This window comes from Equus caballus, chromosome 18 (genome assembly GCF_041296265.1).
Source record: "Equus caballus isolate H_3958 breed thoroughbred chromosome 18, TB-T2T, whole genome shotgun sequence".
Classification (NCBI taxonomy): domain Eukaryota; kingdom Metazoa; phylum Chordata; class Mammalia; order Perissodactyla; family Equidae; genus Equus; species Equus caballus.
This window is the reverse complement of record NC_091701.1, coordinates 80,380,331-80,399,312: the sequence shown is the minus strand read 5'-3', so window position 1 is coordinate 80,399,312 and position 18,982 is coordinate 80,380,331. Positions and strand designations below refer to the sequence as shown.

At 40.4% G+C, this 18,982-nt stretch overlaps 1 protein-coding gene across 13 annotated transcripts in view; it reads right to left on the bottom strand.

Annotated features, from left to right (window-relative positions):
* Positions 1-18,982, bottom strand: part of PARD3B (par-3 family cell polarity regulator beta) — a 921,213-nt gene that overhangs the window by 380,040 nt on the left and 522,191 nt on the right. For 10 of the 13 annotated variants that reach the window (XM_023622589.2, XM_005601746.4, XM_070242147.1 and 7 more), the window contains one exon: positions 6,097-6,282. The exons of the other annotated variants lie outside the window; for them this stretch is intronic. In XM_023622589.2, coding sequence (XP_023478357.2) covers positions 6,097-6,282 — 186 coding nt within the window. The remainder of the gene's footprint in view (positions 1-6,096; positions 6,283-18,982) is intronic. 13 annotated transcript variants of the gene reach the window in all.

Here is an 18,982-nt window from a genome sequence, read left to right as displayed (position 1 = left end):
CATGTGGTAACAGCGCCTGGGCTCATTTCACACTTTTTCTGTTTCCTGTCATTTCTGTTTCCTCTCCATCCCTTCCCATCTCCTTCCTGATTTTCTGTTTTTAGTGTACTTTGGCCTAGAAAACTGGGTAGCAAAAAGCTTATTAAGAACTTTGTGTTATGTATGAATCAAGAAGGTCCTGCACGAATGCCTATCCAGACTAGAACCTCAGAGACCTTTTCAACTTAATGAAAATTATCTTATTTTTAATTTTTAAAAAAATAACCTGTATTGTTTGTGCTAAGATTGTTTTAAGTCTGCTCACTAGAAAAGTGAGTCCAAAGCAGAGTGCCGGGAACAAAACTGACCACATTCTGAACTCAGGAGATATATACATATATATCTGGGTATGTATATAATAAATACCCATAATGAAAGGGAATATAGCTTTTCAGGTGAAAGGTACTATTTTCAGAGTCAAAGTATTATCACCATGGTATATCAACTTTCATAGGCTATAATTTCCTTTTTCATCAGGACTACCAATTCCTGTTTTTTTCAAGCCCACTGAGACAATTATGGAATCTAAACCACACATCAAAATAATGTAGAGTTCCAAAATTTTATTCAGCATAGCATGAATTTCTTATTTGCAGTTCCATGCATAAAATAAAAATGCAAAAGTGATAAAGATGAGCAAGAAAGGCAAGGATTGATGCTGGTATGGTGGGATATTAAAGATAATGTTGTATCACTGCTTTACAACATTGCTGCTACTGCAGAAAATGTGTAAGTGATGAGCTTGGCTAGATGAATTCACACATACCAACATTTTTGGCTTTTTTTAAAAAAGGAAATGGGTGAAAATAATTTGTATAACATAACTGATAAATACTTTTCTCATGTTTAAGTTAGTAATCTCATTCTTTTAAGGTAAAATTCTTATTGGGTATCCAGGGCTTGTGAATTTTCCCATGCCTGTGAAATACATCACGTGTTTTGGTTAGGATGCAACGTGAGAGTTTGGCTTCTAACAGTTGAGGATTTGTGATGGGGCCATTTACACACTCAGACTGTGTGGTCATTTTGTCGGAGGGGAAAACCTGGAAGACATGACTACTGGGGATGATCTTTGTGGTTCTCCACCAGGAAAAAACATTATCAATTAAAAAAATGGGTAGGTGAAGAAATCATTTAACATTAGTTTTCTTTAAAAAGCTGTCCCTTTTATCTTCCTCTGAATTCATTAATTATAGATCTGCTACATGATTTACAGATACCAGAAGAGAAGGAGGTGGGAATTACTCACGCTGGGAACCCCTCCTGGACTTCTGTTAAGTAGCCGGATGCTGTTAAATGCTCCATATTACGAAGAGACATGGAGATGCAGGATCAAGCACCATGTTCCTGGAAATTCTGGAACTATGTATGTTCTCTCCAAAAATTCATATTTTAGTCATTTTAAACTATGAGGATTGCTTGTAATAGATAGAAGTTTTTCTTTTACCCATTACTAAATAGTGTAGGTTATGAAATTCTGCATCTCTCAGAAGGAGTATTCCAAATTTCCTAAGCACATTAGAATCAAATTACTTAAATTATGTCTATTTCATATTCTGAGTGCATGCGTTTGCAATTAGCTGTGTCAGGCATTTTTCTTTCATTTAATTTCATCATCATCAAGGAGTATTTATTAAGCACAAACCTGGCTAATTAATTTTCTGGAGAATAACAGGTATTCTTAAATTCATTCTTTCTATTTAAGAGCCCTTAAATAACTTACCTGATACATGACAGTCCTTCCCTTAGTAAAAATTGCCTTTACATTTTAAGTTTTCCCTTATTATTTCAAGGTTTAATTAGGACACATTCCACTCCTAAAGTCAATATATTAAAAAAGAAAAAAAGGTCCTTCAGAATTAGTACAACAGATTTCATGAGATTTTTATTCTTACCACAGCATGTTAATATTCTTCCTCACTTTTTAAAAACATCACTATTTCAGTTATGTATTTTTTCTAAAAGTGATTTACTTTTAAAGTAGAAAACTAAGCAGTGCAAGTTAGTATAAGTGACAGATGTAAAAATGCATTTTCTCTAAAAAAACTTAGTTAATATCGTGCATCGAAGTAAAGCGAAAGAAAGCCACTGATCCTAGAACTCAAAACATTTAGCAAATGAGAATGAAAATATCAAAGGTCTTCGAACTGATCATCAAGACTTTACGTGGGCTTCCCTGGAGAAAAGGAAAAGCTAATTTTATGTTGATTTTGGGAAAGGAGAGTATTTTTCTCAAGGTGTTTTTTCTAACAATGACAATATTTCTTTTTATTTAACAGTAACAACAAGAACACATTCACTTTAAATTCCAATCACGAGAGTGAAATTTTAGGAAAGCATTCTCATGAACATCATAATTTCATTCCACTCAGTTCTGGGTTCATGAGAAGTTAACACAGACACTTGTATCTAGTTATTTTGGTTCTGGGAGCAGTTGCACTGTACTTTAGAGGCAGATGCCCAGGAAGAATGACAGGAACTAAAATGAAACTGCAATCTCATAGTGCATGTTATTGTTTAAGCATATCAGCACCAATACTCTAAGTCATACTTGGCTATCATGGTCAATGGTCGCTTCGTACATGGAAAAGCAGAGCTCAAAGGGACGCTTCCAAGGCGTCCACAAAGAACTCTGTGGGCGAAAGCTAAAGCATCTGAAGTGTCACGTCCTGACCCTCACAAAGAAGACTTTCTGGGCTTTCCTTCTTGCTATGCAGACTGGAATTTAAATAAATATTAAGATGAGAGTAAGCATTTGGATAATTCTGAATAGAGGACAAACATTGCTCAGTTTGCCCTCAAGGTGAGCGAGGGGGGTTCCCTTCCAAGAGGGAATCCTAGAGGAGTAGCTGGATGCTCTTATTTTCAAACAGAGATTTACATCTGCATTAGAAATCACTCAAATAAGAGATTAAATGACAGAAAGCAGAAGCCCGAGAGGTAAGGAACAAAAAAACGAGGTCCTCAATTATAGTCATCGTCATTCAGGGGATTTACATCTGGCGAGGTCTCCTGTCTTTGTTTACACCAACGGAAGCCCCCAGGAGAATACAGCACGCAGAATCCACAGGAAGGATTTGGTCATATTTTCAAAGTAGTTTAGTTTTCAAAAACCCAGCTTCCCTAAAGGGAAAAACACCTTGAGAACCAATTAGTGGTATGAAGGGCCAGAAGAGAAAGATTGCGCTCTGGCAAAAAGATTCATTTGTTGATTTCAGGTAAAAGCCTAGGGCCACATGCTAAAGCGGATGGTCCCCTCCTTATCTCCCCCGTGCCCTGGGGACATTGCAGCCTGTTACAGTGTATCTTCTGAACAGGGACAGGAACAAAGTCTCACAACAATTTTTGTAAGACGCAATCCTGAATCACAGAACCGGTGACAATTTTCTGAGGACTAACAGTGGATTATTGGAACAGCAGAAAGGGAATACAAAAATACTTTCTTTTTTTCTGGTTAATCAGATTTCTTGTGAGCAAAGCTTAGCCCTCTAAAAGTAAACAAGACAAATGGATACTAAACATTCAGAAGAAGGCCAAATTGACGATTGATGCCTCTTACTGTTTAAGATCAGCTATAAATATGCTGCCCAGTGGTTTTTAATGGTGTCACTGTCTGACTCAGCAGACCAGTGTCAGGAAAGAAATTTACATAAATGGTAAGTGAAATCTTTCTGCAGGAAACAGGACTGTTGGAAACTGCTTAGGTAAGGAGATGCTCACTTACACAAACATGAATATACATATCCAACCTCCTCGCCAATATCTTCTTCAGCTTAAGTTATTGCCCATAAAAAAGCTAAGATGTTTGCTTTTAATTTCCAAAAATTCATTTCAGTCTCAATTTTACTTGGAATAAATTCTGTGAGTAAAGCTTTCATTAGGAATAAGAAGAAGAATATCAGGCTGGGATCCATAAACACGAGCAAGATTCACCTTCAACACAGCTCGTGTTTAAACGAGTTGGCTCAGGATGACAAGACAACTCCAGGGCAACAGCCCCTGATCTCTAGGAACCGGAACGGATGAGATGACAGAGCCTTCCTTGCAGCGCAGTGTAGCACAAGCTCTCAGGTCAGACGGGCTGGGCTCAAATCTCAGTTTAAGCAGTTCCTGGCTGGGAGAGGTACTACTCATTGTAATCTGCACTTTCCCTCTGATCAAATGGCATGATAATAATTCAGTGTGAACATGAAGAATAAAATTAGAGAATCCACCTAAAATACTCATCATCGGGACCAGCATCTATCAAGCACTAAAGAGAATGAATGCCAATTGCTATTGTTGTTATTATTACTATTATTTTTCTTCTGCTTCTGGTTCTGCATTTCTGAGCCAGATTGGACAGTGTGATAGATTGGAGGATTGGCCCCAATTCTTCACCCTTCTCTGTACCCATGCCATTGCCATGGCCTCATCATGGGTGGACTGTGTTCCGATACCCATTGAATTGACGTTGGGTTCAGCCAGATGACTTGAGGTCAGTGGTGTGTGTGTGGAGCGACAGTGTGTCAGTTCGGAGCCCAGAAGTTAAGAAGATTCAGCCATTGCTGCTGGCCCTCTGACACCTCACAGGATGAGAAGAACATACTCTAGCAGGTAAAAGATGGGGAGCACACTCAGACTCTGGTGACAGAGACACACCAGGCTGAATCAGAGCCCCTCCAGCTGCCCTGTAGAGCCATGAGGGAAATAAAGGTTTACTGATGCATGTCACTGAAATTTTGTCATTATTTATTATGCAACAAAAGCTAACCGATCCATCACGTGCATTAAGGAGTTGTCTATCCACAATGCATTTCTTATTTCTGAAGAAAAACACATTAGCTCAGAGTCTAGGTCTGAAACGAAAGTGGAGTGATAAGTCTGAGAAGAAGAGTGCTTCAACAAAGCCGGGCTTCCCAGGCCGGGGATCCCGGAGACTCTAACCACGCCTTCTTGGCTTTTGTGTGGGAGACGGCACACGCTATCAATGTCAAGATGATTTTTAAATGGCTAACATTTGTTGAAAGTCTGTCATAGGCACTGTGCACGTATTGTCTCTTTTTGTCCTCACCAGAGCACCAGGAGGTAGGCACTACTAATTGTAGAAATGAGAAGCTGAGGCATATTGAGGACAAGCAATTTGCCTACATTCACGGAGGGTGAGAGTACTTAAGGCAGGATCCAAACTCAGGAAGTCTCGTTGCACAGCATGAGATGATGATGGTGAACACAGCTGACGAGAAGCACGGATGTGTTTCTCCCCTCTATAACCACGTCACTGTTTTAGTCATCGCATCGTGTGTATCGCTTTATTTAATCCTTAGAATCCCATGAATTAGGTGTTATTTGTTATCCCCACTCTACAGACAAGGAAATGGGAGGCTAGCAGGTCCAGTTCCTCACCCATATGTGCACACAGCTGGCAACGGTGTGCAAGCCAGAGCATACGGTGGTGAAGTCGGATTGCAACCCCGGCCCCTAGTTAACCACTGCACAACGGTAACAGCTATGATCACATTGCCCACCCCAATGTGAAAGGGCAGGATCATGGTCTTTCGTTTTTGTCTGGAAATTTATAAGCTTCTCCGAGTTCAAAGGCACACATGCATTCCTGGCACCATGGTTACCTTTAAGTGTGTAAATGTGATCAATGACCTTTAATTTATATCTCAGCCTCCACTGAGCTTTCAGTCTTGCAAGCACAAGAACCATAGTTTCTTATTTGCTGCCTTGATGTTGCTTGTTTTCAGTTTTGTTTTTCTCATTGTGTATTTTTAAGTTCAACTTTGTCGGGTGACAAATTCAGAGGAATCCTAACAGAGTAATAAAAAGAATGGAGGAAAGAATACTAATCGTGACGGGTTTTAGAACTATCTCCAGGAAATTAAGTTAACCACTTAAAGTATGAAAACAGACAACTGGTGCCCAGATCTGTTCATACAAACATTTCCTGCATCTGGTGGGAAAGCCTCAGTGGTCCCAAGCCTTCAGATACTTTCTCCAACCAGTCCCCAAGCACGGCAGCCCCATCTCTAAGTATCTTCACCCCGACACGCAAACATCATTCCTACCTACCTTAAAAGCAGCACCTCCATGGATGACGGATTTAATAAAAATCCCTAAGTCTGTTCCAGTTTCTCGAGACTTGTTCCCTTTCAAGCTCACCCCGAGGCCAGCAGAACCTGAGTCATTGAGGGGGATCTCGAAGGTGAGCTGCTCCGTTGTTTCCAGGGAGAGTGCGTAGCAGTCAGGTTCTCCTTTCTGTTGGGAAGTCACATGAACAAGTGAAGGGAAGAAAGGAGATTGACATTTACACACTCAGATAGCCAAACACAGATGTAATTGGCAAGACAGGATGACTGGCGCTCTAACAGCTGTAATCCTGCTCCTGGCAGGCAACCGCGGGTCGTCTCTCCTGGAGGAACCACCATCATGCCCATGGAACAGGGGCAGAGTTCTTGGGGACAATACCTGGTGACAGTCGGCAGAGAGGATCCTTTGGCAAGGCAGAGTCATGCCTTTTGAAACATCCCTAAGTATTGGGAAATTCAGCAGAATATTCTCAATAATTAAAGAGTCTGCACATTACTTAGGGGGTGTTAGGTACCAGAAAAGCCTTAGAGACATCACAATCTCAACAGCTTCATTTCACAAATGAAGAAACAGAGCTTAGGGTAGAAACGTGCTAAAATTTTAGGGAAATGTTTGGCTTATATAATTTACAACATATCATTTACCACAAAGAAATGTTATTGAAAAAGACTGTCAACAGGATAGAGCATTGAAAAAATAAAAATAAAATAAAAGATAAAATATTGTTTTAAAGTTAGAGAAATGTAATTTACAATGGATATCACTGAACCAAATTTCACTGTGTCAAAACTCACGCCTTAAGCTTGCATCTTTGGGTAGTACAAGTCAGTTTTGGCAACCAGTTTTTGAACTTAAACAGAAATGGAAAATGCACAACAAATATTCATGTCTTCTTTGACAAACGACACCTGGCTGTAAGTGTAGCTGGTCCCAAAAAATGCAGAGTATGGTGGCAAAAGTCACATTTAGGGCTCAGGTCTCCAGGGAGAAACATGGTTAGTCATATTTGGCCCCTGGTGTTTTCAAATATACAGTAGTGGGAACTAAAAGTGCGGTCCACATTATAATCTGTGTAGATGTCCCTCCTGCATCCCTCTCAAGCTAGCAGAAATGTGAAACTGCCACGGTGTGTAACCGGAAAATCTCAAAAGGAGGACGGCCCTGGAAACCATCAACTCGTTCCAGGCCGGCAGTTCCTTCTTCTCTATAATTATGCCTAGAGACTCTCGTCTTAAGGTCACTTTGAGGGACTCTCATGTTAAATTACGTATTTTAAAAATTACTGTGAATGTCTGAATGTCAGTTACAAAATAACAACTATAAAATCAGAAGTAGCAAAGAACCTATAATTAAAACAGGATTAAGAGGTCTGATCATAGCCAGATCCACTGACATGGCACTTTCAACTCCTACAAAAACAGAGAAAACCCATGTGTAACTTTAAAGAAATAATGCCTTCATTTAATTTCGTTGTAAATGAAGTTAGCTGTAAAGATTTTGACAACAGGTAGTTTCAAAGAAATGAAACTTTATTGCTTAATTTAATAAACCTATTACAGGTTAGCTCTTTTAACTAACTTATTATATTACCATCTAAGAAACAAATCCCATCATTCGATTCAAACTGGCTGTGTTTTTCCCTTGGAATGTCAGAGTTAAGTACTAAATGTAAATTATTAGCCCTCATCTTTGTCTTCCAAAATGTTCTATTTAGAATTCACAACATTTCACAACCATTTATGTTTCCACGCCTCTCTGGGATTTGGTATTTCCAGTCTAATAAAGTTCCACTGAATTAAAGTGTGAATTAAAGTGCAGCTGTTCTCACTAGAAGTTTGTGAACACAGTTAGAGAAAGACTAGAAAGCATCTCTGGCTTTTTATCTACTGGAGAGAAAGTAACAGGACAAGTTTTCCACCAGTAAAACCTCTAAACCACTTTATTTTATAATCAAATATGCTTTTTTTTTTTTTACCTGGAAACTGCGTTTAACTCTTAACAAGACTGACGACCACTATTTGGACTCATACCTTCCATTTACTACATGAGTGGTAAAAACAAAATAGAAATCAGGTGGTATTATGGTTATCTTTTCATTTTAAAGTTATCTTTTTTAAGTCCCTGATATCTGAGAGCCAAAAATATTACAGCAAAAACAAAGTGGTGGCTAACAACGATCGAGTGGTTCTGTTCTAAGTGCCTCACACGTGTCAATACACTCACTCTTCACAACAACCCGCAGAGGAGTAGTATCACGCCCATTTCACAGACGAGGAAACTGTGGAGCACAGTGGAGAAGTGCCAGGCTTACATCCGTAAGACTTGTCAGTGTTGGCACCTTGTGGAGCCCACGCAGTGTGGTTCCTGCCTCAGGCTCTGGACTGCTCTGTCTCCCTTCTGTGAACCGCCATGACTTGGCCCAGCTGCAAGAAATCCCCACACTAACTGCTACAAGGACAGGAGGACGTCATGCAATTTCGCATTCTCCACCCAACTACAGTTATGTTCTGTCTCTTTCTTATGCTGTCCCAGGCTCAAGCCACAATTAGCAATCTCTCATAAAAGCTAACTTCCCAATGGAGAAGGAAGCCATTACAGAAGTTAACACAGTCATTTCCTCTGTTAGAAATAAATGTCCTTTTACCTAATGCGCAAAAAAATCAATATACTGAATGCCTTCCTCCAATAATCTTGGTTCAACTAGTAACTCTGAAAATTAAACTCAAATCTTGCCAGACAACAATTTGTAGCATGGAAAGAGGTATGAAGTCCTCGCCAGGGCCCCCAGTGCAGGACCTCAGCGATACCACGAGCCAGAAGGCAGCGGCACGTCCAGAGCTGGAGCCTCCCGGCTTCCCGGCTTTCCGATGAGGGCTTTTCCACACTGTGTCGGGAGTACCCCTTGCTTCTTCCACACGCCGCTATCCAGAGCAGGAAGAAAATCCAAAGAGGCAAGGCTGGCAGAGTAAGGGAAACCCGGGGTAATTTCATTTCACTGTTTTTTTCTTTTCATTATTTCTCATTCTTTGCCACTAGAGGCCATGTCTTCAGATGCAAAGTCCTTGAGGTTCCTAGACTCAGCCCAGGATGATGCTCAGATGCCCCTACTGCGTGGGTGTAGGTCTAAGGCCTCCTCAACTCAGGCTTTCTCAACCTCAGCATGACTGACATATGGGGCCTGACGACTCTTCGTTGTGAGGTACTGCTCTATGCACTGTAGGATATTTAGCAGAATCCCTGGCTACTACCCACTAGAGGCCAGTAGCACCTCCTTCTCCAGCTGTCACAATCAAGAATGCCCTCAGACATTGCCAAACCTGCCTTGGGGTCAGGATCACCTCCAGTTGAAAACCACTGCTCTGAACCAACAATTGCCAAATGCAGTCAAATTTAAGGCCACCCGGGTCCAGAGAGGTAGGTGGGACCACAGAGCTGCCTGCTGATATGTTCCCAAGGCCCAGGAAGGGGTGGGCAAAAGATCCTGACCAGCTCTCAGGCTCACAGGTTCATGACTGATCACTTAGTTGATCAGAATGAACTACTGGGGAATTCTGCACTCAGTTACTTCTCTGGTTGTACGGCAGCTAATTCTCCAGAGGCAGACATGTGATCTTCCTGGGATGAACAAAGTAGGAAGAGGATAAACATTGAATTTATTGGTACATATACAAAATGCTGCCTTTTATTTATATAAGAATCTGGAAGAAAAAGATAGCCTATCAAGTGATGTTTGTTAGGTTAGCTGTGCTTACATGGATGCTGTTTTGTACTTTTTTACTTATTAAGAATCACAGAATTATACAAAATAGTACTTTAATCATGTGAGAAAAGCTTATGTGCACAGAATCTTTCACTTATGTAACAGATACACTCTATAGGTACTCAGACAACTACCCATCTTCTGATTACCTACCTGCCCCATTGATCTGAAAAAAACTTGGTTATCTCTTGGCACTGGAATATGGACTTCTGTTTTCTTCTTTATAATTTTTCTGTGTTTTCCAATTATTTCTCAATCATGTCAAAAAGACACATGTTTTAAAAAAGAATTTATGAAGTTATAAGAACTCTGCAATATTATTGTAACGTCTACTAGAGAGATGGTAAACACATCTCTGTGAGCTCACACACACACATTCTAATACTCCGTATACCCTATACAATACATATGCCCTATGGCAGTATATGCACTATGTGATTCTTTAAATCCACGTATAATACATAATATGTATATATACACTCTATAAATATATATGTGCGTGTATGTGTGCATGGGGGTGTGTGTGCATTCTATTTACAGCTTCTCTTAGAGTCCCCAGTGACCTCCATGTTGATAAATACGATGGTCAGTTCTCACCTTCATCTTTCTTGATCTACAGCAGCATTAGGCCCAATTGATCAAGTCCTACTTCTTGAAATACTTGCTGTTCTTGGTTCTAGGACACCACTCTGTCAGAGTCCACCTCCTACTTCACTGTCCCCTCCTTCTCAATCATCTTTTGCAATTCTTCTCACTAATCCCTAAGTACTAGAGTATCCTAGGAATCAATCATCTGACCTGTTCTCTTCTCTCCCATCCTCACTTTCTAAGGTACCTCATCTAATTTCACGGTTTTAAACATCATTTTACATGCATGAGTCACAAATTCATCTCTCTATCCCTCTCCCCTAAACTCAGACTCATATATAACCAATTTTCTAGTGAGCAATTTGATTAGGGTTTCTACCTTGAAATGATCATGGCTGAACAGAATCACGCCTCAAGCCTGCTCCTCCTGAACAAGCAAATGCAATGTGTTCCTCCCAACATTCAAGCACGAGATCTCCGTGCCATCGTCGACTCCCTTCTCTCACACTCTACATCCAACCCATCAGCATCTCCTGGCAGCTCTACTTTAACACGCCCGGGACCCTGCCCTCTGAGCTTCACCCCCCTGCACCTCACAGATACTCTCTGTGACCGAGCCTCCCCTTCCCCTTCTCTCCTCCTCAGGCTATTTCTCAGCACAGCCACCAGAGTGGTCCTACTAAAACAAATACTCCAAACCTTCCAGGGAATCCCACTTCATTCTGAGAAAAAGCCAAAGTCCTCCAATGTCCTGCACCGTCTGCGTAAGCTGAGCGCCCGCCTCTCCTACTGCTCTCTCTGCGCCTGCCCATTGGACTTTCCTTCCCTTCAACACAACCTTCATCACATTAGCTCTTCGCTCTGCTTTGAATATTCCTCCCCTGGATTCCTGCAGACCTCCTTCCTCTCTTCCTTCAATCCTCCATTCAAATGCCAATTTATCAGTGAGGTCTTCCCTGTCTTTCAGTTTAAAATTGCTTTAACGCCCTCCCAACACCACCTCCGCATATCCATTATCCTGCTTTGTTTTTCTCCAGAGCATTTATCTCATAGTGGGAACTTACTTGCTTATTTTTTTTTTTTTAATAATGTCTCTTGAATACAGGAACTTTCACATTGTTCTGGGTTTTTTCTCACCAATGTATCGCCAGTGCTTAAAACAGTGCCAGACTCAAAAATGGGCACTAGAGCAATATTTGTTGATGAATGAATTAATATATATGAAATATATATGAGTAAGTGTCCAGCACCATGTGCTTGTGTGTGTATACGTATTTTTGTGCATCTGTGAATGTGTATTGGTGGGATTGTATGTACATATATATAAACAAACGAATAAATTGCTGGCATGACACACTGGATTCCCACTATTCCAGACTTCATTAATTTGAATGTTTATACAAATTACTTTTTATCTTAAAAATAATTACAAAAAGCATAAGGTATCACAGTTATAAGGAACCTTAAAAGTAATCTAGTCCGATTTCCCTCTTCATACCATACTTCGTTCTCCTAGGAGAGATGATACTCCAGCTCAGCTTGAACGTCACATCCTCAATGACGGCACCAAGATGTGTCAGAGCTGCCAACTTGTAATGGATGTGGGACTTTTCATGGTTTTAAATTGCATCATTTACCTCAAATCGTAAGTGAACATTGCAAACAGCAATATTCATGGTACATTTCATCAAGTTTGGGAAGCACTGTGATCTGGTACCCTGTCTATCTGTCCGTCTGCTTGTCTGTCTATCTATTCAAGCATATACATATATGCACACATACACACATCCATAAAGTTTCATGAGACAATACTCACTCAGAGTGCAACACATTCTAGTATTTTCTATGCTTTTTAATTTTTTTTAAAATTTGGTCACAACCCACTACACTGATTTCACAATCCAATAATGGATCATAATTTTCAATTTTGAAAACACTGAAATGATGTATATATAGGCATTATTTTTATTAAGTTAAAAAAAGAAATGCAAAACGAAATGGTGAGTACAACGTTAACTGCCTTTTCTTTCCTAATTTTTAGAAGATATTTTAATGCTTTATTCTATCCATCCCAGCCTTAACTAACTCTCTACCCCTTTTTACATAGACTCTTTTCAAGTGCCTATAGCTGCTGCTCTGTTGTCATTCTAATTATGTATATTTTCCCTTCTCCTTCCTATTCAGTTATTTCTTTTTCTCTTTCTCCATTCTCTCATTGTGTTTTCTGTAATCCTATTTCTATTCCTAGGCACAATAAATAACTTGTCACAGCTGGAATTCAGAAATGAGACTGATCCATTCTCGCCTGAGTGACAAGAGTCTCTCTTTGCAAACCATAGTCATTCCACAAATTTTTATCAAGCATCTACTATGTACTAAACACTGTAATGTGAAACAGCCAGTCTACACAGGGCAGAATTGGCAAAAAGTTGATTGAACAACATGTGAGGGTCTTTCTGTTTCTTCACAGTATTATCTGGAGCGGAAGGAATAGAGTTTAAGAATAGGAAAGACGAAACAGAGAAACTACATGGTCAGACCTTGCCAGATGTACTAACCATTTTTATCAAACACATATCAAAAGTAATTACTCGGCATGAGAGGAGGAAGGAGGCAGGGAGATGGATGACTAGGGAGGCATCCATGTTATTAGCTTGAGAGTGTTCCAAATGGGGCCATCTCTGGAATCACAGAGGTTCTTGTATGGCAAAGCAGTGCCTGATTCACGCATGGAAGTGGTAATAACCCGGCCTTTCAAAGCCCCAGGGAACCCACCAGTCCGCGGGGCCAGTGTTCAATTTCCCAGAAGCCCAGGTCAGACCTGAAAGCATCCATGCTGAACCTTTTATGGCCCTCATTTCATTAAATGTTGTGCTCTTAGCTCAGCACGAGCACGCTCTGGATGTCTTTTCCTCGCCTCCCAAATGTGTAATTAGTCTGTGTTGTGAGCAGCTTACTTTACGCAAGAGTTATGTTTCACGTGCAATCATTTTGTCAGCTACCAAAACTCAAACAAAAGGGCTTTAAGAAAAAAAATGAATAATTTTTTTTTTTTTAATATAAAGCAAAAGCCATACCTGGCAATTCTGCCAGGATACTTTATAATAAGCTTAACCACTGTTCACTTTTGCCTAAGTAAATTCTAAGGAATTTAAGGTGATGAAACTTCTGTTATAGCTAAATAAATTCTCACAACAATGGAAGGACAAGACACCTGCAAGACACTTAATTTTCTGAAATTTTTTAATCCTCTGAAAAAGCATAGGTAGTTATTATAAGCATGAAAGGTTTTTGGCCAATTGGATTATATAAAATTCAAAATGTGAATATCACCCTAGAGTGGGGATCAGAGGCTCATTCCAACAGTTGGGAGGCATTTTACTTTAGATTATACTTTTTGGAGAGTAAAGAAAAGATGAGGAGAAGAGATGAGCAGGCACATGCAAAGAAAGGCAAATGGTGACCCAGGGACAGTGATTGTGATGGACTGTTAAGGACTGCCCACAGCTGCTGCTAACACACAAATGAAATTACGAGAATCCGGGTGATTCACAAGTAGACAGGGCATCTTTTAAAGTCTATATAGACAAATCACCAAAAAGAATCAGAGGTCATAGTACAGATAACTAAAAAAAATTTCTGAAATATTCTGTAGGTTGTTGAGAATTAACCCAAAGCTCAATATTATATATCAAATAGAAAAGAAAAATGTAAGTAAATGTTGCAAGAAGTAGAAAAGTTTCATAGAACTCAGTGAAGCAACACTGGCATTTATCTTTAATGGAGGAAAATTTTTAAAATGTACATTTCTTATAGTTAGCTCGATAAACAATATTTTACATATATATCCATATGTGATCTCCTTAAGTGCACGTTGATTCATTTTAAAATAATTTTTAACCAAACACCTGAATGTGGAAAATCCTATAAAATATTCCTAATTGAGACACTGACTTTCTTCACGCTTTCTGAAATCCATTCCCCAGAAAAGGTGCAGACGGGGGAAACGACTGAAAGCAGGACCTGATCTCTGACTGAACTTTTCAGAAAACAATTTTCTCTAAGTAAAGGATTAATCTAATACCAGAAAACAAATGTCAAAAACTGGCCATTCTTTATTGTCCTTCCAGTATCAAAGTGCCTTGATGCAATATGAAGTCAGAGATTAAAACTGACAAAAGTCAAGCAGGTCAGAGCTAGGCTTCCCAGAGCAGCCTTTCTCCCTCCCACACGCAGGACGCGCACTGGAAAGATCAGCCAGTTCGACCGTGTGGTGACACTGGCAAGTGTCTTCCCTTTTCAGGTAAAGATTAAAGGAATGAATAGAATAGTTTGAGTCATGAAAAGTAATATAAATGAATATTGTGTAATTCAGATGGCAAGGATTTTTATAAAACTAGAACCTGAACCTGTTTTGTTAATATCAAGAAACAATAGGTCTTCGTTTTGTGTTTACTCCTTCCTGTCAAAAGAGGATTAGAGAAACCCGATTAAAAATGTCAACTATTCTACAGGCAGGAATTCAGTCGTTAAAAACACGAGAATAAATGGTTTTACATGAATATAAAATTCGAGAAAAAACGATATGATTGCGACAATTTAATGATCTAACCAGGAAACGCGATGGGCCTGTTTCTAAGAGGGGTGGATACATCTGGGAAGCTGCGTTCTTAGGTGAAAGGCTTCCAAGAACTTTGCCACCACAAACACTTTGTCTGCCAGGCCACCTGCACTAACACCTTTAAAGGACAATACAGGTGTCAAGGACAAAAGTTGCACATAAATAAAAATACCTCATGGAAGAGAGCCCCTCAGTGATGGCACCGGCACCACCCACAACTGGCCCACAGCGTGGGATGGGGCGGCACTGACTGGATTGGAGGTGCCCTCTGACCCCGCCACAGTCAGTCCCCAGGCTCCACAGGCTGCTGGCGCTTCCTGCCCAGCTCTGGCCCGAGGCTGTGCCCCAGTAGGGCAGGCTTCAGAAACCAATCAAACTGGTCCCTCTAAGACTTGAATCAATCTCAGGTCTAATACAGGGTCACAGTCATTGCATGTGAGGGAAAAAAAAGAGGGCTTCTTAATGAAAAATTTCTGGAGATACGTCTTCTTTATTTTATGACTTTTCAGCACTTTTAAAAGGTAAACACGCATTCCTGAACTTACTTGACCATGGCACCCACCTTGGCATGAAGCATGTTATAGGAAGCGTCCCCAGCACAGACCCAGGGAACTGCTGCATTAGAGAATGCCGGAAGGCTGGGCTGGAAAGGAACGGAGCAGAGAACAGAGAAGCCTCCAGAGAGAAATCCTGTAGGGCATGAACAAGGTCCTGGAGATGCCACACAACCTCATGGGCAAAACCTCCCATGGCTTTACTCCTGCATCACGCTCTGTGTACACGCCATCTGTCACAATCAGCATCAACACCACGAAAGTGTTATGGGAGGAAAGCACAGTCTCATGAGAGGCTTTGAAAGATGCAGACCAGCAAGTGCATTCTGACGCTTCTAGAACGAGGGAGTCCTCATTCCATACAGGGGAATAAACAACCATTAGTTTCCTTATGAGAAATGAAAGAAAAATTTGTTCGCAGTTTCGGATTGGGAGATTTCTGTGGCTAGTTCAAAGACAATGAATTACAGGTTGTTTTCACTGGGATCTTAGGAAGTGCTACAGTCACAGAATAAGATCTCAAACCCTTAGCTAAAAGTGTAAGAATGCTCCACATAACACCCTCCATTCTAAGAACATGTCTCATTATTTAGGGCACAAAACTCTTTCAGTAAAGATAATACAGCTTTCTTCCCAACTCAAGAATTCTAAAGGCAGGGCTTACATCCCAGTTACCTGCGCTCGCCCTAGAGGATCCAGTAAATGTTCTTTCATGTTAAGGCACAGAGAGTCGTGTTTATTAAATTATGCTCCAGTGCAGTACCAGTACTATCATGGTCTCAAGAAGGTAATAGGTACTTTCATGGGGGCTGGGGGAGGGGGAGTTTGCTTGTTGGTTAAGGCTTATAAGAACATCAAATGATAAAAACATAACCATTTTAACCCTATCCTTTTCTCTGATGTCGAGTTGCATGTAAATGAGACTCCAGCTGGAAAGCAATCCCCTTTAGCATACTATTCATGATGAATAATCTTAAATTCCAAATAGAGATGGAGAAATCTCAGTGGGTAACACTCATTTTAAATTCATAGTACATGTTTACTATCGTAACGAGGATGTTCTTACCATATATATAGCATCCCATTTGTAGATAAAGACATAGAATTCACCTTTTATCTTAATAATTAAATCAATTACTCTGTTAAAATTAACTTTCAGATAAAACTGACTATGAAATAAGAAGTCATTTAGGTTCTATAGAGAATGAAGACCCATGAAAATTAAAATGTGGATATATCTTCCTATCCTCACTACTACAAACAAATTGAAGGGAGAGGGGAAATTTACTTAGAGTTAATCAATGAGGAAAAGTGAATGAGTGTATTAGGTTGCTGTTGCCACGAAAATGTTGCATAACAAAGCATCCCCAAATTGTGATATGAACAATGATGCATCTATTTCTGGCTCCCATATCTGCAGGTTGACTGGGGTTTGGCTAGTCCAGGCTGGGCTCAGGCAGGCTTGCCTCCGAGCTGGGGATCAGCTGCATGTCTGCCCCATGTATTTCTCATCTTCCTTAGCCCACTGGATACCTGAAGTGTGTTTCTCACAGGATGAAAGACAGGAATGCAAAATCAAAAGTACCTTTAAAACCTTTGGTTTTAAACATCCACTAACATCTCATTGGCCAAATGAATTCACACGGCCAAGTCCACAGGGTATGGTTGCAAAAGTGCCCTCCACATTCCATGAGACCATGACAAGAGTGGGGATATAGAATGCTACCATACGGAAGGGAAGAATTCAGACCAATAATCCCATTCACCAACTGGGTGGCATTTTTTTTTTTTTTGGCACGTAGGAGATATCAAGGGTTAATGATATATTATAGGGCTTATATTTCTCTTAATCATGTCTTTCCCTTTGTTTGGTATCGCGCTTTCTATTGGACACATATCCATCTGTTCTCATCTGAATGTTTGTGTCCCCCTCGAATTCACATGTTGAAATCCTAATCCCCAGTGTGACGGTGTTAGCAAGTGGGGCCTTTGGGCAGTGATCAGGTCATGAGTGTAGAGCCCTCATGAATGGGATTAGTGCCCTTGTAAAGGAGACCCCACAGAGCTCCCTAGCCCCTTCACCATATAAAGATACAGCGAGGGCCCTCAGCCAACCATGCTGGCACCCTGGTCTTGGACTTCCAGCCTCCAGAACTGCGAGAACCAAGCTTCTGCTGTTATAACCCACGCAGTCCGTAGTGTTGTTACAGCAGCCCCATCAGACTAAGACACCAGCCGATGGTCTGACTTTCAGAGTGGCTTCTGGGCTGCGGGATTTTCCCAAAGTAGAAGAAGTAGGTGGCTTAGATCTGAGAAGATTTCCTCCTCCCTCATCCCTGCAAGTTTCCTGCCAGGTTCTTCAAAGGGACTGTTCAGGTGGCCCCAGAGCCCTAAACGACTGGCTTGGGCTACTGAACATTGCCTTTCAATTTACACTCTTCCTCTGCAGTATTCATCTTCCAAATGCTCCTCTCCTCTGCTGTTACAGACATAGGAAAGCAGGACAAGGATGAGGGAGCCATCTCTATGGCCTTAATTTCTGTCAAATCAGTGTGTAATTACAAGAAGTTTAAAAGTTCAGCATACTTCCAATCAATATTCCCTTGGATGTAGACTGAGCCGAACTTCCTTCTTCCCTGGACTAACGGATCTTCATTTTCCTACCGAGCCAAGTGTGCGTCAGACTAAACAAGGGCTATCTCACTTTAGATCATGCCGAAGGAATTAACTTTTTTAATTAGTCCTCACAGCACCATTTTTACTTGCTGATACACGAGAAAGGAGGACTCATCTAAGCGCAATGAGTGAGCCGATCTTTTTAGTCAAGCATTTTCCTGATGGTATTGACCTATAATTTTTACAATACTTAATCATTCATAAGGAAAAATCTTTACTTCATATGTATGTGTGTATATATCAAGCGCAGAAATTATTTTTACCTCAAAAGAAGTTTTACTTAATATTTCCAAACACGCTGATTTTGTGTCTCAGCTTATGGGCCACCTCTTCCTTCCTTGATTTTATCAGTGGAAAACAATTTGCCCTCCTCTGAGCTCCCATTTTACTTTTTTATTCTCATTCTTATGATTCTCATCATTTTCTATTCTTATAATTATTTGTCACCGTGTGTCTGTCTTAACTCCACTGTATCATTGTGATCTCATCAAAGACAGGCATCAGGTTCAACTTTGCATCCAGCTTAGCCTCAGGCAGGAGGCACACGTATAATAAATTTTTGTTACAGGATGACTTTATAAATTATTTTGTTGATACTTCTCTGCCACAATGCCCTTCTTGAAATGATGGTATTAAAAGGTCAGAAAAAAAAAGTGACAGTTATGTCTT